At 35.6% G+C, this 24,301-nt stretch overlaps 2 protein-coding genes and 1 pseudogene across 3 annotated transcripts in view; 1 reads left to right on the plus strand and 2 right to left on the minus strand.

Annotated features, from left to right (window-relative positions):
- LOC106671242 (myb protein) overlaps nucleotides 1-24,301 on the minus strand; it is a 70,119-nt gene that overhangs the window by 40,309 nt on the left and 5,509 nt on the right. The gene's annotated exons all lie outside the window — the stretch shown is intronic.
- Nucleotides 738-10,840, plus strand: LOC106671677. The gene is made up of 4 exons (XM_014402609.2): nucleotides 738-928; nucleotides 5,278-5,631; nucleotides 7,186-7,341; nucleotides 10,483-10,840. The coding sequence occupies exons 1-4, from the start codon at nucleotides 899-901 to the stop codon at nucleotides 10,549-10,551; spliced, it is 609 nt and encodes a 202-aa protein (XP_014258095.1). The 5' UTR covers nucleotides 738-898; the 3' UTR covers nucleotides 10,552-10,840.
- Nucleotides 22,027-22,138, minus strand: LOC112127186 (annotated as a pseudogene).

Raw genomic sequence — 24,301 nt, forward strand, 5'->3', positions numbered from 1 at the left:
TAGCTTGTCCGCCTTAACCTTTTTTAACTTCAAATTAACCTTATTTAATTTAAAACTAACCCTTTTTTCTCCACATTCTTATTTTTTAAATTACAAATTAACCCTTTAGAAATTCAAATCGACCTTTTTTAATTTTAAATAATTTTTTTCAATCAACCAACCGTTTGTAACTTCAAATTAAACCTTTTAAATTTCAAATTAACCCTTTGTAAGTTCAAATTAACCTTTTTTTACTACAAATTAACCATTTTTAATTTAAAATTTGAATTAATTAAATTCAAATTTAATTGTCATGTTGTTTCTATGGACTTCCATGGTAAGTTTTGCAGCGTTACTGGTGCAATTGACGGGGTTGTTTTTGTTGCCGCTGTGACACATAGGTTTGCCAGTTTTGTGTGCTGCTGCTGTGTGTGCTGGAAGACTTCTTTTTACATATACTCCATTACATAGTTCGTGTTAAAAAATAAATTTGATTATTTGTGTCGTGTTAAATGGAATTTAGAATAGTGGATGTCAAACCGACGTTTTAAATTTAGCGCCTCTTACGTATTGGGAAAGGGTTGAAACTCAAAAACAAACAACAAAAAATATACAACCGATCCAACGTTGTCGATTTTTAACAAGATAATTGAGAAAAAATTAAAGATCAAATTTCGGCTCTATGAATTTAATAAATTGACCTTAGCCGGTCTGGAAATTTCAACTGAGAATTTAAGTTTAAGTAGAAACCAAGATTTCGTCGTTTTTGGTCCAATCAAGGCATCCCTGACCACGGACGATTTTGTTCCTACTTCTTTGCCGGTCAGACGACTTCCAGCCCTCCTCGTGTACACACCTAACGTATCGAATCTTCGTGTCACAATTGAACTTTAAAAATAAAACAACTCAAAGCAAAGAAATGGACCAGAAATGTGGAGATGTTATCAAGGTGAATCAATTTATTTAATTCTTCTTTACCTCTATACACTATTTTTCTTCTCTATAATAATGTTCTTCCTTTTTAACTAATAATCTTTACTTTATATATTTCGACAGTTAGTATATAATATAATTATTATAAATTTATGATGGAACAATTCGTTTTGAGGGTCCGCCACGTGCGCGGAACAAAGGGCCACCACCTTGTAAGACAGTAAAGTTTTCATTTTGAAGAATGCTATTTTTTTTTCAAACAAAATCCCCTTTCAAATCAATTTACAAAAAGTTTTTTCTATTTTGTTTTAATTTTCATCCACCCTTTATTTTCAAAAAAGGGTTTAATGGGTTAGTTTTTTGAGTTTATGACCACGTGGCCCTCGCCATTTTTTTCCGCGGACTGACTGAATTTGAACTTGTCCATATAAAAAAAAAACTTTTCAAATCAATATTTTAACTTTTCACACTACTTTTTGTCCTTTTCTCTAATTGTACTTCAAATTAATTATAATTACTTTAACTTCCTTCTTTTTAATACATCCTATATTTTTATAAGTGAAAAAAATAGTCAAAATTGGACGAAGGGTCGTCGAAGGATCAAATAGCGATAACGCCTTTTTTCAAGCTGTACTCCTTGCCCATAAGCATTATATGATTGTTTTCATTTATTAAATTATTTCTATGTTTTGGCCATGACTAAACTACCTTTTGTAGATTAATACGTTCGGGTTAAAAGGAAAAATCCTGCCGTGCAATTTTAAGTTTTCTCACCCTCACTCATACACACTCCCCCCTCTCTCTCTCTCTCTCTCTCTCTCTCTCTCTCTCTCTCTCTCTCTCACACACACACACACACACTCAATTACTCTCGTATTTTCTCTCTCAACTACTAGATTCCTTCTCTCCCAAAAACTTTCTGGTTTTTCTCTCTCAAGCCTTGTTCCCATGGCGGGCGGGTTGGATTTTGTCATACCTCACGCCGTGGTAACCTAGACTCGTTATTGCTCGAGGTGGCTCGGCCTTTGCCGTGTGTTATCGGCGAGTATTCCGACGTAGAAGATTTGGGCCTAGACGGATAACAAACCTCGTTATGGCTCAAGCTCCCGTTCCCACGATCTGTTTTGGTTTGTTGAACTTGTACCCGTTTATTCTGATCTAATAAATTCATTTTGCAACATGTATATGTCATGTTAATAGAACACTGTCCTAGCGATGATCTTTAAACAAAACTGACTTCATTAAAAAAGAAAATTACGCAATGGGTGATTAGTGGCCGTTCGAGATTGGACAATCCACGAGTTTTTGGCGCCATGGGAAAGGCTTGCGGACGCTTCACTCACTCGCTCTCTCTCCCGCCAATTGTCACTCATCTTTCACTCTCTCTGCTCCCTCAATATCTTTCTCTCCCTCTCTCATCTTTTTCTCTCTATCGCACTCTTTCTCATCTTTTATTCTCTCTCTCCCCTCCTTCCATTTCTCTTTCTCTCGCTCTCTTTCTCATCTTTCTATCCCCGTCCCTCCATCTCACTTTCTCGCCCCACCCTCCATCTCTCTTTCTCTCATTTTCTCTTTCTCATCTTTCACTATCTCCCTCTCTCATCTTTCACTCTCTCTCGCACTCTTTCTCATCTTTTACTCTCCCTCCCCGCCCTTCATTTCTCTTTCTCTCCCTCTCTTTCTCTCCCCCTCTCCCTCCATCTATCTTTCTCTTTCTCATCTTTCACTCTCTCCCTCTCATCTTTCACTCTCTCTCCCTCTCATCTTTCACTCTCTCCCTCTCATCTTTCACTTTCTACCTCCCTCTCCCCATACCCTCTCTCTTTCTCATCTTTCACTCTCTCTCCCTTTCATCTTTCACTTTCTAACTCCCTCTCCCCCTTCCACTCTCTCTACTCCCTCAATATCTTTCTCTCACTCTCTCTCCCTCTCTCATCTTTACTCTCTCTCTCGCACTCTTTCTCATCTTTTACTCTCCCTCCCCGCCCTCCATTTCTCTTTCTCTCGCTCTCTTTCTCTCCCCCTCTCCCTCCATCTATCTTTCTCTTTCTCATCTTTCACTCTCTCTCCCTCTCATCTTTCACTCTCTATCCCTCTCATCTTTCACCCTCTCTCCCTCTCATCTTTCACACTCTCTCCCTCTCATCTTTCACTTTCTACCTCCCTCTCCCCCTTCCACTCTCTCTACTACCTCAATATCTTTCTCTCACTCTCTCTCTCCCTCTCTCTCGCACTCTTTCTCATCTTTTATTCTCTCTCTTCCCTCCCTCCATTTCTCTTTCTCTCCCCCTCCCTCCATCTCACTTTCCCTCCCGCTCCCTCCATCTCTCTTTCTCATCATTCACTCTCTCTCTCCCTCTCATCTTTCACTTTCTACCTCCCTCTCCCCCTTCCCCTCTCTCTTTCTCATCTTTCACGCTCTCTACTCCCTCAATATTTTTCTCTCACTCTCTCTCCCTCTCTCATCTTGCACTCTTTCTCATCTTTTACTCTCTCTCTCCCCTCCCTCCATTTCTCTTTCTCTCGCTCTTTCTCATCTTTCTCTCCCCCTCCCTCCATCTATCTTTCTCATCTTTCACTCTCTCTCCCTCTCATCTTTCACTTTCTACCTCCCTCTCCCCCTTCCCCTCTCTCTTGCTCATCTTTCACTCTCTCTACTCCCTCAATATCTTTCTCTCACTCTCCCTCCCTCCCCCTCCGCCAATTGTCACTCATCTTTCACTCTCTCTCTCCCTCCCATCTTTCACTCTCTACCTCCCTCTCTCTTTCTCATCTTTCACTCTCTACTCCCTCAATATCTTACTCTCTCCCTCCATCCGACCCTCCCCAAATACTCCTGATTTTCTCTCACATACTCCTCGATACACTCATTCACTCCCCCCTCCCCCTCTCAATCCTCTATGTTAGATGTAAGAATGGTCATTGAGACTAAATCTTGTGTAATTGATAAATAAAGCGTTTATCATCATCCCCCCCCAAACACTCGTGAATTTATCTCAGATACTCCTCGATTCACTCCCTCCCGCACTACTCCTGATTTCTCTCAGGTACTCCTCTCTCTTTCTCTCCCCCTCCCTCCTTTTTCTCTCCCCTCCCTCTGTCTTTCTCATCTTTCACACTCTCTCTCTCCTTCCCTCTCCTTCTTCTCTCTATCTCTACACCCCCAACGCAAGTTGTTTTTTAAAGCTAGACGCTCTCATTTACTCAATGATCGTGGTGAGTACTTGGTATTTCTTCATCACCATTTTTTACGTAATGTGTAACTAGTGTAATGGATGGTCGTTGTAAACTAGTAATATCACAAAACTCGTAGCAGTTGTTCTGTGAATCAAACCCATTTCAAACTGCCAAGTGTGAATACTGAGCTCTTTTGCATAGGAACAAACAACATTCGACCCGATGCCTGCCACCATGAATAGAGATGCTAACGACGTGGGTTACGTTCAAATTTCAGACCGAAACAATTAGTAAGACGTGATAATAGACTCCGGGATCCGCTATCTAGTAATATGTTATTGTCAAATTTCCCACAGCATTTCTGATTTGAGCCAACGCTGTACCTTACAAGACTATTTTTTATATGTCTCATGGGAGCAATCGATTACGACCTTCGCATGAGATTTCCGGACTTGGGCATTTAATGGCCGATTTCTGTGTTGGAAGTCACACACGTGTCCATGGTTGAGCCTATCCCTTCTCTCAGTCTACCGGCACTTATTAATAATAATAAGTAATTTAAAGTAAATTACCGGCAGACCTCGAGTGTTGGCTGTCAGGGACCAGTCTTCGGTCTTATCGGTCCAACCACCTTAGCAGGTTCAGCACCCCACGCATTTAGTTCCTCATTCCAAATCCATCACACTCTTACCCATTCTTAAAGACATCCTTTCTTATCTACATACCATTCAATTAGAGTGGTGGAGTTCTCGATATTCCTCGATTACCTAATAACTAACCTAATTGAAGGACGATTGGAGTACTCAATATTGTGCCAACACATGCTAGGGACACAAAACTATCAGTACTGTATACTATGTAATAAAACAACCCTGAGTACAACAAGAACAGGGGACGAAGATACTTGCTGCCGTGCTAAACTCAATTCTCATATCGGGTGTTATTCCTACGCGCACTCTATATGCAGCCAAAGGATACGGCACCTTTCAATTGCTTTGGTCCAAAAGTGTCACGGCTTATCCTTAATCGGGTGAGGATGTACCCTTCTTCTTTCTATGAGTCAGATTTCAATTTAAGAATCTAATCCTCAAAGATGTAATAATATTAACATTATCACAAACAATGTAATGAATGTAACTTAATTCTTCGATTGGTTTTTAATTTTTCGTTTAAATCGTTTATTTAAAGGCGGCGGGTGATGCAGCTAACCTCGAAAAGGCGGGTAAGGAAACCCCGATTAACAAGGGAAAGGCCGGCGAGGTTAACATCTCTGACTGTGTCGACGAGTTGTGTCAAACCGTTGCCGAATCATTCAAAGAACATAAACAGAAGGAGCCGACGTCAAAGAAGCTCAAGATTGACGAGTACAGGGCGTTAAACCGTTGCTCAATTGCCGCGTCTAAACAGAATCAGTCTGGTGATATTATTATCCTTCATAGACGCGGCGTTAAGCGTACGCAAGATGATATGGCGATCCTCGACTCGAAAGACAAAACTACGGGGCCTGTTAAACGACGATCGAACATACACGCTAACGCAGAGGTAAGGCTCGTCGAAATTACACAAGTTCTAAAGTTCTAGGACTACTTAACAATAATTTCAGAATAAAGTACAAACAGCTTTATGGATGGTTATATTTTCATAGGGTTTTTAACTTCTTTTTATTGCTTTAAAGAAAGGGTAACTTTCAAATTAAAAAGGGTTAATTTGAAATTAAAAGGGGTTAATTTTGAATGAAAAAGGGTAAATTAAGTGTTAAAACAGGGTTAATTCGAAGTTAAAAAGGTTAAATTTTAAATTACAAAAAGGTTAACTTCAAGTTAAAAAGGATTAATTTGGAATTAAACAAAAAAATTGTTATAAAACTATATTATAAACACCCTTCTTTATCTAAAACATGTCTAGCAAATTAATCTCAAATAAAATTAAAAGACATAAAATTAAGAATAATAAATTAAAAGAAAACCTATTTATTTAGTTTTACATTTAATTTTATATAACTTTTAATTGTAATTTAAATGATTTTCTCTTTTTAAAAAAATACTCAAATAAAAGGTTAATTTGAAATACAAAGGTTAATTGAAGTTTAAAAAAAATAATTAGAAATGAAACAAAAATAATTTTAAAACTATTATAAAATTCCGTCTTCATCTAAAATACTGCTTAAAAATTGATCTCATATAAAATTAAAAGTAATAAAAATAAATTAATATAAGACCCATTTATTTGGTTTTATAGTTAATTTTATACAACTTTCAATTGTAATTGTAATTTAAATTATTTTATATTTTAAAAAATTAGACAAATAAAAGGTTAATTTGAAGTTAAATGGTTTAATAGAAAGTTAAACTGGGTTAATTTGACATTCAAAAAAGGTTAATTGAATTTGAAATGGGTTATTTTCAAATGAAACAAGAAAAAAAATAAAATGCGTCTTTTTCTAAAATACCGCTTGAAAAATAATCAAAATTAAAATTAAGTCATAAAATTAATAATTAATTTAATGATATGTAATTTAATTTTAATTAATGTTCAAATGGTCTAAGAACGCAAGTATTTTTTTTTTTTTTAAGCATACAAGAATTTTACTTTAATTGCTTATGTTTCATACCAACTCCTACGTTTTTAATCATATATAGAAGGGTTAATTTGACGGAAAAAAGCGATAATGGAGCAGCAGTTTATTCTTCTGTAGATACATTATGATTTTAAAAAAATTTGAAGTTAAAAAGTAGTAATTCAAAGTAAAAAAATATTAATTTGAAATTAAAATTGGTTGGGGGCGTCGATGGCCGCAATGGTTAAGACATCGATATAGGGTAAAGTTCCCGGGGTTCGAATCCAGCGGCCCTGCGTTCGCAAACGCGATTTATGTATTAACAAATGGGCTTTTTTTTTCTTCAAAAACATACACTGTGAATTCTGCTGTTTGGATTAATTTGACGGAAAAAGGTTATTACACATTCATTTTTTAAGCTGGCACATATGAAAAGTAAGACTATTTCGATGAATTTTTGTAGAAAAACGCAAATTAAAAAGCATTGTCTAGGAGGAGTCTGATATCAGCCATTTTAAAAAGTTATCAACCTTTTTCAGGTACAAGAGATAGTGGCTATCCAAACATTGAAAACTGGCGGAAGAAATCTGTTGGTGAGATGGAAACATCTATCCGACGAGTATGACACTTGGATGGAAGAGGAAAAGTTGCTGAACGACCCTGCATATGTGCTATTTGTTCAACTAGAAAAAGAGGTAAGTCTTATTTGCTTTTTTGTTAATTTAAGTTGTTCAATGCCAACATACATGATGAAAGTTCGGCGGCCAACAGCACTTTTCTCGTTTCTTAAAAATAACGATAGAAAATTTGGTCGTCACTATTTTAACCACAACTAAGAATAAATTTTCCCAAAAGAGAGTGCAGCCCTCTCACACTGGAACGGACTTAATCGTGCGACTATGTACGATCACCAGCAAGTTGGAATATTTGCGTTCCTAGCACACAACCTAAAGGCGCGTTTTCACGAATCGTCTAAAGTTGAACGAAATCACCTTTAGGTTCAACGGAGTTGATCGACTAAAGATGAACTTTCGTAGTTGAAATTATAAGTCGTTCCTTTCAAGTTGAAACATGACTTAAACGTGTGAAAATTCCATTCGACTGTTTCCTGATAAAATAGTTTTTAAAAAACTTTAAAAAAATTAGTTACGTTAAAAATTGAATTAAATTCGTTACAAAATGAACTTCAAGGTAAACCTTAGTGTAGTGCTATAAATTAGTAGAATTTTGTAGAATATTGAGAACGCGCCTAAGGACCTCGCATCCACCGAGCATCTAAGCTTTGAATCAATAAACCCAGGTATGTGATGATTACACTTCCAGCGATTTAGTTTTGTGACCTAACTAAGAACAAGGGAATGAATTAGTATTGATTGAATACGCTGTTTTATTTCCTTTAGTAAAAATCAACCCGCATCGTGAACTTGTCTTAGCTTCATTGATAAACTATTGTCAACTAGCCCATTCATCTTTTTAAAATAATTATTCAGAAATCGTGGGATGCGGTCTGTCTTAGACCGCATCTCACGATTTCTGAATAATTATCGATTAACGGTCACTAATCACCACACATTTCTTTTTAAAATATTTAAAAAACCTGCAGATACGAAATAATTGTTGAAATTTCGTGATTCACATCGACAAGTCTGTTCCAATGTGAGAGAAGTCTTACAACTAAGTCCGTGGTAGCCGCTTGGTTTAAAATAAATTGAAAAGCAATTTTTGAGTTGAAATCGGTTCAGTACTGAACTGAGTTTAAACCAAGTTGGTGCAACAGATTCTAGTAACAAATGAACGAACCGTCCAGTACATTATTATTTTTTTAATGACTATTCGGCGGCCAGACCGGTTTAAAATCTATTAAGCAGGAATATACACTGACAGGCAAAAAATTCCACCCAATTGTAATATAACTTGATTATATATATTTTTATGTATTAATCAAAGTTTCACTTTTTTTATCGTTTAATAATTGAGTCTTTGTCTAAAAAGTTAAAAAAAAAAATATATATATATATATTACTAAGGAAAATAGACAAAAAATTGGTTTTAATGTTGTGTTAGATTTTTAATTAAAATTTCAATATCGTGCATTTTCTTCTTGTCTTAATTACATCTCGAAAAAGCATCGGCATACTTTTACTAGTCTGGAAATGTCCCTTTGCTTAAGGTTAGCCCATTGTTCACGAAGACCTTTCAAAGATCGTGAAGTGTATCAGGAAGTGACGGACTTGGTCTTATTCGTCTTTTGAGGTTATCCCATAAATGCTCGATGGATGTTGTTCAAATGTGGAGAACATGCTTACCAGACAAAGACACTGATGTTATGCTGTTGAAGGTACGTTTGTACTCTTAGAGCGATATGTTTATTATCGTGCATTAGAATAGGATTGTCGCTGATTTCTTCGAGGATAGGCAACGCATGATGTTCCAAAATTTCATCCACATAGCGAGTGGCCGTCAAAGACCCTCCACGAACAACATCCAACTCTGTACGACTCTCTATTGAAATTCCGCTCACATCGTCACTGAGCTACGCTGAAAACGGTTGGCTCTGAGAAAAGTTACAGGCATACATTTCATTTCGCCTTCTCCACACTCTTTCACGCCCGTCTGGAGCAAATCTACACTCATCTGTAGAAAGTACAGCAGACCAATCTTCCAAAGACCAATGGCTGTGTTCTCGAGCAAATGCGAGCCGTGCAACTCCGTGTGTTCTGGTCAATTCTGGTCCTGTTGCGGGGAGAAAAGCCATCAGTCCATACTGATTTAATCTTCTTCGAGCAGTGAGTTCAGAAATTTGGACACCTCGAACTTCCTGGAGCTGACGAATCGCTTGAGCAACAGTAAGGAGTGGTTTCGCAAAATTTTCGAAGTCCAAAAAGGGCGATCCTGTAGCTGTCACCCTATGGCCTTCTAAGGTACGACCCAGTTTCTCGAAAACGTCCAACGGCGTCTCGCAGAGTTTCGTAGGAAACTCCGCCGCATACCTGATGGAACGTCCATCATCAATAAGTGCCACACCACGCGCAACATCCTCAGCATTAAGTGGCATTTTTAAGTTTAAAAATTTAAATTAAGAAAACAAAGATGAAAATTAAACAGTTTATTGCTGTATCCTTGTTTTGGATTAACGATTTAGTGTTTTCACCTCTAATCGATATTCCCAATTTAAAACAGCATAAACAAATATTTGTTGATAAAACGATGAGGCAAAGGGAAGAATTTTCATTTAACGAGAAAATGGGGGGGGGAATCAATTGGGTTGTTCAATCTTTCCTGTCAGTGCATATATTGAAATGTTTTCTATAGAAACTTATAAAACACCAATTTCTACGTAGTATTCGTTCGTTCTACAATGTTCGTTTTTAGTTTGTAAACAATTGAAAGAAAATTTGTGTTTTCTGTTTTTACATTTTTTTAAATTCCGATTTAAGATACGGTTAGGAATGTGTACACACAAATACACACAAACCTATAAATATTCTGCTATCTTGCTAAACAATGGGCATCTTTGGACTCCTGCTTGCAATCCTGAGCATAAGACTAATACCATGTCAATGTATTTTGAAACACATTTATTATTACATTGTATTTTGAACTAAAAAAAATATTCATTACGATTCACTCCACCAAACTCGTTAACCACACGCTTGCACAAAAACTGGTCAGGTCATTGGTTATTTTAAACCAGACGCCCCTAAGATGCGTCACTGGTCACTTAGCTGCTTTCCAATCTCTGCTTTGTTTGAGTTAAGCTGAGAGGATTGTTCTCATTTAATAATTTGGCATTTAATGTTTAACATCTCGCATTAACAACTATAATGCTATTTCAGGCAGAAGAAAAGAGGAAGGACAAGATTAAACAGACATTGAGAAATAAGAAGGATGAAGGAATGATTTAATAAGCCTTAAGTCAAGTTTTATAATCAAGATTTCAACATAATTTTTTTTTAAATAAAAAGGTACTTTTTTCAAATGTAAATAACGAGTAAAATTTTTAATTGTCTGTACATGTGAACAGCATGGCATTTAAGGTATTTGTGTTCTTATTTCACTTATTAGTTGAAATATTGTGACAAAAATATAATTGATTGTTTAGTAATAAGAATTTTTTTTTATAAATCAGTGCATGTACGATCAACCAATTTGAATGTCTGTTTGAAATTAATAAACATTGTTTTTTAAATAATCTAATATTTTATATTCGTGGCCTAACCGCTTACTCCGTGTTGTCTATGCAATTCCATTTTTTTTTATTATCCATCACAGGGCCGATATTAAGAAGTTCGCCAAGGGTCGGCTTACAGACTGCTGCCCTGTGGGAGAGGGAGTACCACAGAGTAGTGTGCTCGGACCAATCCTGTACTTCTTCATCTCAGAAGACATCCCAACTACACCCTTTATCCTCCTCGCATCCTTTGCCGACGAGTCAGCCGTGTTTCCTCTGATCCCAAGCCTGCGATTGCTTCGATGAAGCTCCAACCAATAGCCTTGGTGGTAATAGATTAAACAATGAAAACAGATATACTCACGTTACATGTACCTCCGAAGCAAAACCCCTCGCACAATATTCCTCAATGACATTCCTATTTCTAAAACCGACTGGGGTACACTACCGTTTTATCTTGACTCACGCTTAAACTAGAACCAAACACAAATGACAAGGAAGGAACTGAACAGCGCTTCGGACTACCTTATTAACGACACTTGGACGAAAATCGACCAACACAAACTAACACTACAAACACCATTTGGACATATGAACTGAAACTGTGTGGCACTTCATAACCTACCATTATCCAGCGAATTCAGTCCTTCCAATACAAAAATCTCAGAACCATAGTCAATCCACCCTCCACAACGACCTCAAAATAAATTAATCCCCAACTAATTTTCCAGGTTCTGCATCTATTGACCAGAATCATGCCCAAAATCCCATCCATACAATCCCGTCGTGGGATATCGCCCCGGGACCTCCTCGCCAAGGACTAGACCTTGAGTAAAGCCGGGAACCCACCTACCCGATGCAACGCCATGCGATGCTACCCGACGCAAATCCAAAGTCCATTTTTTCCATAAGGTAGTCACCCCCGTGCACATCTGCTCGATGCTGTGCAACGCTAACCTACTCTACGCTCTGCGATCCCACTGTCCAGAAGCCAAAAGAACCGGACACTCACTCATATTTTTATTCAAACTACATGTATTATTGTCGTTATATTAATTACAACATACTTATTTTAATATAAACCAAATTAACCGAGATCAAAAATTCATTAGTTTTTATTTAAAAAAAAAAAAAAAAAAAATTTAATGGTTTGGTAGAAAATTGATCAAAACACAGGAATACCATTTTTTGATAGAATAAATTTAACTAACAATTTATTACACGGTTTTGATCATAAAATTTAACTAACAATTTATTTTATGGTTTTGCTCATACAATTGCTTTTCGTAGAGTAGCGTCAGAACAGGACATCCATATTTTTTGTAGTTTATTTTAAACTATGTACATGTAATTTTGTAGTTATATTAATTACAACATTCTTATTTTAATATAAACCAAATTAAACCAGATCAAAAATTCATGAGTTTTTTTACAAATTATTTAATTATGATGGTTAGGCAGAAAATTTATCAAAACACCGGAATAACTTTATTTCAAACAATTAAATTTAACTAACATTTTATTACATGGTTTTGCTCAAAATAATGCGTTAAAGAAAAAAAGAGGCGTTGCACACCCTACCAAAACGTGGTAAGGCATCGGGTAGCGCATGGCGTTACATAGGGTGTGTTCCCGGCTTAAAGCTGGGAGAGACAAAGGTTGTTAACTCCCCTCAAGACATGGTCAATATTAATTTTTTTTTTCAAATATGCATTTTTAACATTGCATAATGTAATTCTACTGTACAGATGATGGTAATAAATATTATAAAAAAAGTATCCGATCTCACATTGTCTTAATGTTGGCCTTGTTCTAATAATAACGGGCAGATTTAAAGGCTTAAAAGGTATTTATAAGAAAGTGCTTATTGATTTTATACGAAGGATGTTCTTTTCAAGATGGTATGAAAATTTGAAAATAACCCGAAAGTTTACAAACAGCTCATGAATGAAGAAGCAAAACGCTGATTTTTTTTTAAATTTGTGTCCTATACATATTTGTACATATTACAAATGTGATAACAGTAAGTTTTTTCTCACACGGTACAGCACTAGATACTAATAACAACGCTACACCCGGAGGACACGTGCTATGAGAAATCGGCCAATGCTGGCACTCAGTGTGGGGATTGAGGGGCAACGAGGTCTTGTTTTCGGGATGGGAATATTTAGAGGGCTCGATCAGTAGAGTTAGGATGAATCGAGAAGTTTTGAAACTTTTGTATTCCGGAACAGATAATCAGTTCGTTGACAAAAGGAATGTTGAGGTCGTGGATAGTGAGCTTAGTTACGAGGTAAGAAGCTTTGACAATTTGTCTGATTACTTTTGAACGGAAAGCGTGGATAATGTATGTTGGATTGACTGGCAGAACCCCAGTTTCACAACATATGTTGAAAGTGGTAGTCTTGTATAAGGTTAGTTTAGTGTTGACGGTCAAGACGAATTTCGGACCTAGAAGTCTTAGTAGTTGTCCAAGTCTTCTGTTAAATGTTGTCTTTCACGTCTTGTGCAATTGCACGTCAGTCTACTACCCTAGGTATTTGACTCAGGAGGAAGTCTGTATTTCTTTGCTGTTGATGTACAGTGGAGGGCAAAACTGTTGTTTCAATGTGAACGTACACTGAGTACGTTTTTCTGCATTCAGTCGTCCAAATTTTGCACCAGTCATCAACTGATGTTTAAACATTCTAACCAAGACGAACACTAACTTTCTCAAAAAGACCAGAGGCTAAAGATATAAAAACTATTTCAAAATAAATAGGCTAAGAATCCAGGAAGACAGCCAATTTCTTAAACAGACAAGCGGCATTTATGGTCTTAGCGTCATCGAGATAAAGACAAAAACGTATAGAATTGTATGAAAGAGGTGGCATAAGTCAGTGACACCAATGACCTGGGCATTGGGGACAGAGGAAATGGGAAAGTAGAATTGGCATAAAAACTAACCTGGTGGAACAATCACCCCAGGCATGAGGCAGGCGAAAAGATTCATAAATGGCCGTCCGCAAGACTTACAAAGGAAGTAACGAAGGGTAACCGCAATAGACTAGGATTCTGGCTGGACTCCTGACAGGGCAGGGCACTGCCGCGTAAGGTGGCACATGCACCGAATAGAGTACAGGCAGAAGAAACACTTCAGATGTCAGGAAGAAGAGGTGAGCGCTGAACACATTTAATGTTGTGAAGGTCTATACAGAAGATTCTTGCAAGTAGAAGAGGAGAAGCCGCAAGCAAGATCCTACACTAAGAAGCCGCTGGCAACGCTATGGAGGTTGATTAACATCCCGCTGGCCAGTTTTGTTATACAAAACTTGAGCACAATAGATCTACTTAGGTCGACGAGCTGCAGAAGGCGTGTGGCCACCTCTCTTAGTTCTAACAAACAATTTTCTGAATAAATAATGATTTTTACACGATTTTCCTTAAACACGAAATTAGTTTTGAGTGGACTGAGGCCATTCTTCCCCCGTGTACTTTATATTTGAACTGGGATCGTTTAACGTTCAGATATCTGCATTTTATTAGTGTGGAATGCTGTCGAAAGAAGGAAAATAAAATTAAACTCGTTCAAATTTGAAGATGTCCAACAAACTGTGCCGTTTTCTATGAGAAGGTGAACTAGATATCAATACCAGCTGTTTCTCTTAATTTCGAACTTTGTAACCGACTGAATGAGTACACTTTTTGTCCTCCAGAAGGCCGAGTAGTTAGTTATTTGGACATTCAAGGACGTTATTCTTCGCCACACCACATCGGACAACCCAACAAAAAAAAAGCACGAACGCACGCCAAGGTTTAAACATGTTTTGAACGGCGAATGAATTAGTCAGCAGTATTTCACCACTTGAAATCTGGGGAATACGATCCACTAATCCAGAGGTAAAACCATATTTCTATTTATAAAGCACACTAAAGAACTAAACTACCCATATGTAAGGGACCACGTGTTTAACTAAAAAAAAATCTTTCAATTGAATCGTGACGATAGGCTAAATGTACCACATTCACATAGGGAAAGGAAGGTACAAAAATGCGAATGCGGAGACAAATACATAGGACAGACAGGATGAAAAATAAAAAGTTAAGAACAAAAGTGAAAAATCAAACCGCCAAGCAGAAAACCGTCACGGACCTTCATCAAAGACAAGCAACTACAAACCAACATAGAAAAAGGGATGAAAAATGAACATACTCGAACATTTGAAATATACAAATATAAATAACACATCAAACCATTAAAAAACTCACAAAAACACAAATTAACAACAGTTCGCATACATACCATTCTAACACTATATCAATTAAAAAGGAAAAGGAGCGACGATAACAAAGATAACAAAAACTCATCTATCACGACCTTATAAACGATACAAAAATCGCACACTGAAGATGAGATACGCGTCTGACCCATATGTAACACCCAATCCAGCGAGGATAATCTAGGCGAAAATGATCGATAACGACCGAATTACAATTTAAAAAAGTTTTTCTTGAGATCTGAGTAATGAACTCATACTCTGATGGTTTTTATTTTTGTCTGCCTGTTTTCCCTTTCTCCGACCCAGTTAGGATAGGGGCACACTCGCGGGCTTTGGCTTAAAAGTCAGTGTCAAGTAGAGAAAGCTTGATGGCTAAATTGAAGGGTGCCATTGGCTCCACATAGAGAGCGAGTAGGAATGCCACCCGATATGAAAATTGTACTGTAGAAGTTTTGGGGTCTCCTGTTTTGAGGGACGATGGAATATGAAGTGATATCAGGGAGGGAGAGATATAGAGTTAGTTAGAGATAGATAGAAAGATAGAGAGAGAGTGAACGGGAGAGAAAGATAATAAGTGAGGGAGAGAGAGAGAGAGAGAGNAGAGAGAGAGAGAGAGAGAGAGAGAGAGAGAGAGAGAGAGAGAGAGAGAGAGAGAGAGAGTGAGTGTACCAAATCACTAAGGAAGTGGCATTTCTTAAGATCTTCAGTGTCAAGAACCTATCGTATCCATTTTTGTCTGCCTATCCCATCTCTGTGTCCCCTATTTCTGACAAACCAACCGCATAGGTGGTAAAAGAGAAATAAACTTCATACTATTTATTACATATAGAATATTTTATACGTGACGTATAAAATATTCTGTCAGGAAGTATAATTTTGAAAAGTGGGGAAACCTACGTCGAGGCCCTAACTGTCAAGGCTGGACATCAGGATATCCATTTCAAATGATGGTTTGAGGTAAGTTCTTACTTGATTAAATCCGACATCCACTATTTGTACAACATTTGAATTGAAAGTATGCCGCTACGGGCTGAAGAGAGAAGTGATGCTCCGTTGGCGGACTATGGCCTGCGCCCCGTACCTCCTGCCTCATTTCACCCGATTGTTCCTAAGTGCTTTTAATGCTTAAGATTAAGGGCTAATTTGAAATTTAAAAAAAAAGGTTAATTAGAAGTTAGCAGAAAAAGGGTTAATTTAAAGTTAAAACGAGTTAATTTGAAGTTAAAAAGGTTTAACTTGAAATTGAAAAAAGTTAATTTGAAGGATACAGGAATTTTACTTTGCATGCTTATATTTCATACCACCTCCTACGTGTTTTTAATGCTTAAGATTAACCTTAATCTCGATCTTAAGGTCGATTTGAAATTAAAAAAGGTTAATTTGAAGTTAAAAAGGTTTAATTTGAAATTGAAAAAAGTTAATTTGAAGGATACAGGAATTTTACTTTGCATGCTTATATTTCATACCAGCTGTGTGGCATGGTGTTTTTAATGCTTAAGATTAAGGGTCAATTTGAAATTTAAAAAAAAAGTTAATTCGAAGTTACCATAAAAAGGGTTAATTTAAAGTTAAAACGAGTTAATTTGAAATGAAAAAAGGTTAAGTCAAAGTTAAAAAGGTTTAACTTCAAATCGAAAAAAGTTAATTTGAAGGATACAAATTTTCCTTTGCATACTTATGTTTCATACCATCTCCTACGTGTTTTTAATGCTGAAAATTAAGGGTTAATTTGAAATTAAAGTGCTTTTAATGCTAATACTAACGATAATTTGAAATTAGGAGCAGCATTCTGTACAGATGTGTTTTCCGTCACATGTAATACTTTGGAGATAAAAAGAAAGAAAATTTATTAAACAGTGATATAACTGAATATTAAATAATAAATTAGAGCAATCAGCTATAAAATAGTGTTTCCTTTCGTAGAGGAGTGTTTTTCTTCAAACTACAAGTGGGTTGTGGTCGAATGAAAATATACTTGTTACATTTCTTGAGGAAGAAAATCTCTTAAGATGGACATGAGACTTTTTCCCTGTACCAAATTCCAAAACAGATTTGACCTTAGGAAGTTCCAGTCGCCAATTCGAGGCAGAGAAGAACAAAAAACTTAACGTTCCGTCTGCTGAGGATGCGCTTGTGCCCTCGAAGAATAAACCAGCTGCCGAAGTGAGCAGGTGCATGACGCTCCGATCTCGTTTTACATATTTAACAATACATCATGTGGAGGATATCTCAATGCCATAGTTGAATTTCCAGTTTAAAAAAAAATATATATGGCCGAATAAAATCATTCCTTGACAATTAGGCTTTCTAGGCTAATCCATAAAGGTCAAATACAACTTTAAAGCCAATGCTGACAAATTAAATATAACGGAAAATATATAACTGGTGTACTCAAGTTTAGTAAAATTAAAATGTTGAGTGTTCATTACTTATGGGAAAATTGATCGAGAATAACAAAAGTGACCCGATTAACATACTAACTATTTAATTTTTACTTTGGACTATTCAACTCTAGTTGAATCAGATTTAAAATTGATTGGTCTACGAATGTATTAACTCATGTTGACACCGACTTTTTTGGGGGTCCGTCTATTCTCGCTGGGTTTTTTCCATTTAGTAGTACATTAGATTTCTCCTCAACTTCAAGGATTCATACTTGAATCTTACACTCTAGGTTATGTTAGCGTTATTGGCCAAACCTAACAGGTCACTACTCGCATACAAAATGACTGATACAAATAAAACACATTTTACTCGACTATGAGAACTTTTAATCACTTCAGAGATAAACTATTCACTGGGTGCATGATTACCCAAGAACTATGACTAAGAAGCCTCGAATTGAGTTGTAACAGATATGAAGGCGTAGGACAAGTACTTAAAAACTTGGGTTATATTTAGATAATTATTTATTTATATCTGATCTCCCTTCATAACGAATAAATCTTTCGCCTTTTATTAATACTCTATTAAAGAAATTAATTGCTATTACAGTAATTAAAAATTATATGGTGTTCTCCCATCAATAAAAATATATACATAATATTATGTACCGTATAATACTGTTTGGCTTATTATCCTTAAAACAATAGAGTAAATTTATTCAATAGTAATATTTAATTTGCATGGGATAAGCCAGCTCAATTCTCCCGATAATTGAGGTTTGACCTAATTTGCTATATTTTAAGATAAATTGTACGCATCCGGTGTAGCTCAGGAAAGAACGGAACTATTGGATACGCAACTGATAAATTGTAAACCGATTTCGTCAGACTGGTTGGGCACAGTCCTTATCTTTTCCTGTACAATGTGAAAGCAAGAGAAAACGTTTAGAAGGTCTAGGTTGGATTTTCGGTTACGATCCAGTCGTAACGAGACCGATGTTGTAACAGTTCTTGAAATGTTGTTATACGAACGAACCGAAAAGTCGCTATCGCACTAGGTAAAATGTTGACCCAAACCCCACTACGCTTTCTCAAGGGTGACCTTCGAGCCGATATAACCACCGTGACTCGACCCATCCAACATTAACAACAATACCAAAGAACTGAAGAAAAAGAGGTGAGTTGTCCGTTTTCACGGACGTCGTTCCCCTGGAAAAACGGGTGCAAGATTTTTCCAAATTATCGGTACAGGTCAGGAAATACCCTTCCGTACAGATTAGGCTCATTATCGAAAACTACAACGCATTTTCTAACAATAAACGGACTTTGTATGTATATAGCTTTTTTCCTTTAAATTAGCCCATTTTTAACTTAACCGTTTTGAATTTGAATTTAACCTTTTCTTTAAAGAATTTTAAAAAATAGGAGATGGTATGAAATATAAGCATGTAAAGTAAAATTCATGTACGTTTGCGATTTTGTTTTAAATATATAAATAATTGGGCTCTTAGAAGACCATATAAAATATATCATAATTAAAATTAAAAATTATATAAAATATTAATTCCATATTTTAATGTAAGTAAATTATTTTATATACCAATTATTGGATTGGATCAATTAAAGAATTTAAAAAAATAGAAGATGGTATGAACATAAGCATGTAAAGTAAAATTCATGTACATTTGCGAATTTTTTTAAAATATATAAATAATTGGGCTCTTACAAGATCATATAAAATTAATCATAAAATTAATATGAAATTAAATATAAAAATAAAGGTTTGTTCTTTTAATTTGAGAAAATATTAAAATATATAATGAATATGAAATGAATATATTTTGTTTTTATATAAAATCAGTCTTTATTTAAAATACCGCTTGAAAATTAATCATAATTAAAATTAAAAATTATATAAAATATTAATTCCATTTTTTTAATATAAGTAAATTATTTTATATACCAATTATTGGATTGGATCAATTAAAGAATTAAAAAAAAAAAAAAAAAGTATGAAATATAAACATGTAAAGTAAAATTCATGTACATTTGCGAATTTTTTTTAAATATATAAATAATTGAGCTCTTAGAAGACCATATAAAATTAATCATAATTAAAATGAAAATGAAATTAAATATAAAAATAAAGGTTTGTTCTTTTAATTTGAGAAAATTTTAAAATATATAATGAATATGAAATACGAAATGAATTTTTTAAAATGTAAAATCAGTCTTTATTTAAAATACTACTTGAAAATTAATCATAATTAAAATTAAAAATTATATAAAATATTAATTCCATATTTTAATGTAAGTAAATTATTTTATATGCCAATTATTGGATTGGATCAATTAAACAATTAAAAAAATAGGAGGTGGCTTTGAAAATTTATCACAATTAAAATTAAAAATTATAAAATATTAATTCTATTTTTTTGTAATATAAATAAATTATTTTATACACCAATTATTGGATATGTTAAAAAATCTCAAATTAAAAGAAGAACCATTTTTTATTTATATTTATTTAATTTTATCCAACTTTTAAATTTAAGTGCAATCAATTTTCGAATGTTCTTCCAAGTGTCCAATTGTTTTATATTTAAAAAAATAATACTCAAACTGAAATTAAAATGGGTTTGGGTAAAATGGTGATTGAAAGTCAAAAATGACCCGCTTTTTGACAGTAGTTGTTGACGTGACCTTTTACTTACTTGTTTGTAGCCCTAAGTGTATTCTATATTCTGCGCATAGGGAAGTCAAAAAGAACATTTTTGTTTTATTTTTCTATTAATAATACAATAAAATTAATAGTACACACGCTACTCCTGGAGCCTCCAGAAGACGAAATCTACCTCATCGCCTAGCATGCGCCAAAAATTGCAAGGATTTTATTAGATGATTAATATCAGGACATTTCTCTTCTGTCAGGAGGACAGAAAATCGCGGTATTGACATTACTTATCTAAAAGGGCAGAATTAATGATCGACCCGATTTCAATTACGTGTCCTTCTAGCTATCAAATGTCAATATAGCTGATTTTACATAATAATTTTTTAGTAATTAAACACCCTTATGGGTTATCTTTGAGCAAGAGTCAAAGGCACAACACCAGCCCCTTTTCAAGATGAGATTCATGGAATAGAATTTTGGGAACAAGAAACACTTAAAAAAAGGATTAAATTGTGTCGGAAAATCTCAGACAGCAATGCAGCACTGAAAGACTCCGCCACCTTCAAGTCTGGAAATTACTATCCACCTTCAAGTCTGGAAATGACTATATATCTCCAGCTCCTGGAAAACGAAATCAAGTAACTCTAATTAGAAGGTACGAGGACATGAAAGGGTTGAAGATTAACAGGCTGACCAATTGCCAAAAACAGCCCATACACCTCTGGACCAGAACGGCAAATCGTCATGCTCCAAAGCATGCTAAATGCTGAAATGAACAAATGGATGAAATGATGACCACAGTCTCGATGAATTTACCAAATGCAAAACAATACAAGTTGCTCAACATATCAACACGGCCACTCACTCAGTTGGCAAAGTAGAAAATACTGGCTATTGCTCATTTAATTACCACCTCGAAAAATTGGGGAAAGCTGAGACCTGCCGACTATATCGTGGAGATGCAGAAACATCGGAGCATGTACTATGTGACTGCAAATTATTAGCCTAGAAACGGTACAGTTTCTTCGTAAAAGAAATTAAGCAAAGGGGATTGTAACCTCTTTTTGGGGTTTGGACAAAAGAAGGGTCAGTTCACGATAAATCTTTTAGGTCGCTGTGGAAGAAAGGGAGACTTTAGTCACCAGTAACTCCGAAGAAGAAAGAAGCAGCATCGTCTTCTCATTCTGTCACATTGGAAGTCACATTTAAAACAGCATAAGGATAAAATAACAGAGATCCAGTGGAATCCTAACCATGAACTATCTCTGGTCATGTTTTTTCTTAAAATTAACTTGAAATCAACATAAAACTTTCAGACATACACGTAAAATTGAAATTATATCGGCAGCGTGACCGAACCAAATTAAAAGAAGAGAACGCAATTCTGATTTTGTACATTATATTTATGAGCAGTAATTTACAGGCCCGAAGTATATTCTATTAATGCCGCCTTAAAAGAATTCATTGAAATAAAAATTCAAAATTTCCCAAGGTAGCGTCCGTTACATAGCCCAAGTCCAGGGTATGTCGTGGTCTATCATCCAGCGGTTTTGGGCAGCCGGAAGTCTCGATCGAAGAAGTGGTCGTCGACCGCAATGTGCGACGGCTAGAGAAGATCGTTTTATTATTTTTAGCGCAGTAAGCAACCTTCATTTAACGGCTTCCTTGATAGGTATCAACTCCACACAGTCCATAATGTGAGCTGTGAAACAGCTTCGTGAGAATGGCATAAGAAGACGTCCCGCATCAGGTTCTCTACTAATGGAAAGGCATCGAGTAGAGAGGATTTCCAAATCAGTATCTCGCTTGGACGTTTGAACAATGTGAGGCTGTTCTCTTCACAGATGTTCGGGTTTTGACAATCAGATGACCGGGAACGTGTGTGGAGAAGCTTTGCTTCGTGGGTCACGCGTGAGCCACAGCTTTTTCAAAGACAGTTTCAACTAGCAATAATCGCATCTCAGTACAACTTCATTGATTGCGATATTGCCACTGCGCAAGGACAGTTACGGTATGGGGTAGAATCAACGACCATGCCTGTACCGAACTGATTATCGTACAGAATCTTTGGCTGCACTAACGCACAAAGAGGAAGTTCTCCTGGAAGCTGTTTACTCTATTTACTCTATTTATTAGGGACAACTTCGTGTTAGGGATGGTTCAGGATTTGCCGCCTCCAACTACCGTTGAACAGCTTAAAACAGCTCTTGATGAAGAATAGGATTGTTTTTCACAAGACATGTTGGGTTTCATAAGAGCAAAACTAAAAAGTCCCACAGTGTTTTTTATTTATTTGCTTTTCTATTGACTTAAACGTTTCAATTCAGTTAGATTTCTTTTTGATGTCTGAGTGATGAGCCTGTCTTACTCCGCCTGTAGTATTCGCTGTTCGGGCAGATGCGAATCGAAATGATAGAAAACTACTCAAATGTAATTTCAATATTTCATGGAATATTCAAATATTGAACTACAACACTTTTAAAGGAGGACAGGCACGAAGTCGTCCAGGGTCATACGACAAAGAAAGGATCTTTGGCATGTTGTAGAAACGTCACTGGAAACCGTATATAAATGATGAGGCGAGAAAGGCAAACAATTTTTCCATTTATATCAGGAAGAAGTCGACTAAACCAAGATAAATTATTAGTGCCTGTGTTCCCCAGTTGACAATCGGAAGTCTACAATCTCACAGTAATAGTTTAATAAAAAAAATAAATAAGTACAAATAGATAATTATCTAAAGATCAAGTACGAAGGTGAAAATATTAAATGGAATTGAACCCCACATTCGAATTAAATCCAACTGGGGCCAACACAAGCATTGTGAATACGAAGGTTGTAGCGTAGCACTTTTTCAAGTTCAAATTTTTTAACAGAAAATTATAATATTAAAAGCTGTCTTTTATACTAAAAAGTATTTTATAATTTATTTTCCACTCAGGTTTTCTGAGACCAGCTACACACTGAGATACAGCTTGGTCGTTTCCGGTCCTATTGGTCTGACAATCCCCTTGAATCGTTTCGGCCACCCGGCATCATCATTGGTACATTACAACATACACTTCAAATTTGTAGTTTTTATTAAATGAATAAAACTCACCAATGAAGATGGCGGAATATTTTTGTCAGACCTCAAGAAGAAATCTCACTTAAAGGAGAGAGAGACACACATTTAAGTATTATTAATAATTATTAAAAATTGTTTTCGCCGACCCTATTCTAGAATTATGGACTGTGAAAACATTGAGGCTAAAATTAATATAATAATTAAGGCTAATTTAAAAATTTACAGTTGTATTATCCATTAGAAAGGAAATTTGATTATCTTCTATGATGTAATGCCCTAATCTGATTTACTTGTATTGTTTGAAGTTTCTTACAGGAAAGATATCAATTTACCAAATATTTACTAATTTGTTGCAATACGCATCGCTAACTTTTGACCTGAGTGCGATTTTGATCGGACGTCGATGGTACAAGAGACATGATTTTATTGACGAATATTTAAAGTAAACACACGTCAAAATTTAAAAGAAAGAAGAGAGTTTCAATTGTACATTTGAACGCAGTTGATTCGAACACGTGGCCATTGTGGAATATAGTTATTTCCATAGAGTATCGAACGGGGAGGTGGAACAATTTGATCACTTCTTCAAATCCGTGTACCGACAAGGAAATCAGTGGAAAAATTCTCGCAATTTTGCACTTTCCGTTTGTTTTTGTTAAGTGTCGTTTACGATACATTTACTACTTGTGTTTCATCCCTATAATACGAGCTTATATAAAACAGCCTGCTGTCATCATAAATCTAAATAGTCGAATACACTATTATGCATCACAATTAGACTGCAAATAGTGTAAAATGTGCTAAAATGTAGTCCTGAAAAAATTGACATGAATGACATAAGGTCTTCCAATGACCATCGTCATGTTGTCCATTTCTTTTAAAAACAACCTAAACGTGACAAAAGCCATAGCAAGAACTGATTAAACGCGCTTTCTCTGGGCATGGTGTCCTATACTCAAGTGGAAACAACTAGTAATTGAAATTTGATGATTTTACAAAGTAATAATAAATTAATCATTTTAAATAAAAAAACTTCACTTTAGTCGATTTTTTTTCAAAAAACAATCTAAACGTGACAAAAGACATTGCAAGAACCGATT

Source organism: Cimex lectularius, unplaced genomic scaffold, assembly GCF_000648675.2.
Source record: "Cimex lectularius strain Harlan isolate CLEC.00 unplaced genomic scaffold, Clec_2.1 scaffold160, whole genome shotgun sequence".
In the NCBI taxonomy this organism is placed as follows: Eukaryota; Metazoa; Arthropoda; class Insecta; order Hemiptera; family Cimicidae; genus Cimex; species Cimex lectularius.

What these genes read in the sequence shown, in the direction of transcription:
- LOC106671677 (XM_014402609.2), top strand. Translation starts at nt 899, where the DNA reads ATGGACCAGAAATGTGGAGATGTTATCAAG. An exon ending in AATGTGGAGATGTTATCAAG is followed by an intron (nt 929 to 5,277) that starts GTGAATCAATTT and finishes GTTTATTTAAAG; the next exon opens with GCGGCGGGTGATGCAGCTAA. An exon ending in TTGTTCAACTAGAAAAAGAG is followed by an intron (nt 7,342 to 10,482) that starts GTAAGTCTTATT and finishes ATGCTATTTCAG; the next exon opens with GCAGAAGAAAAGAGGAAGGA.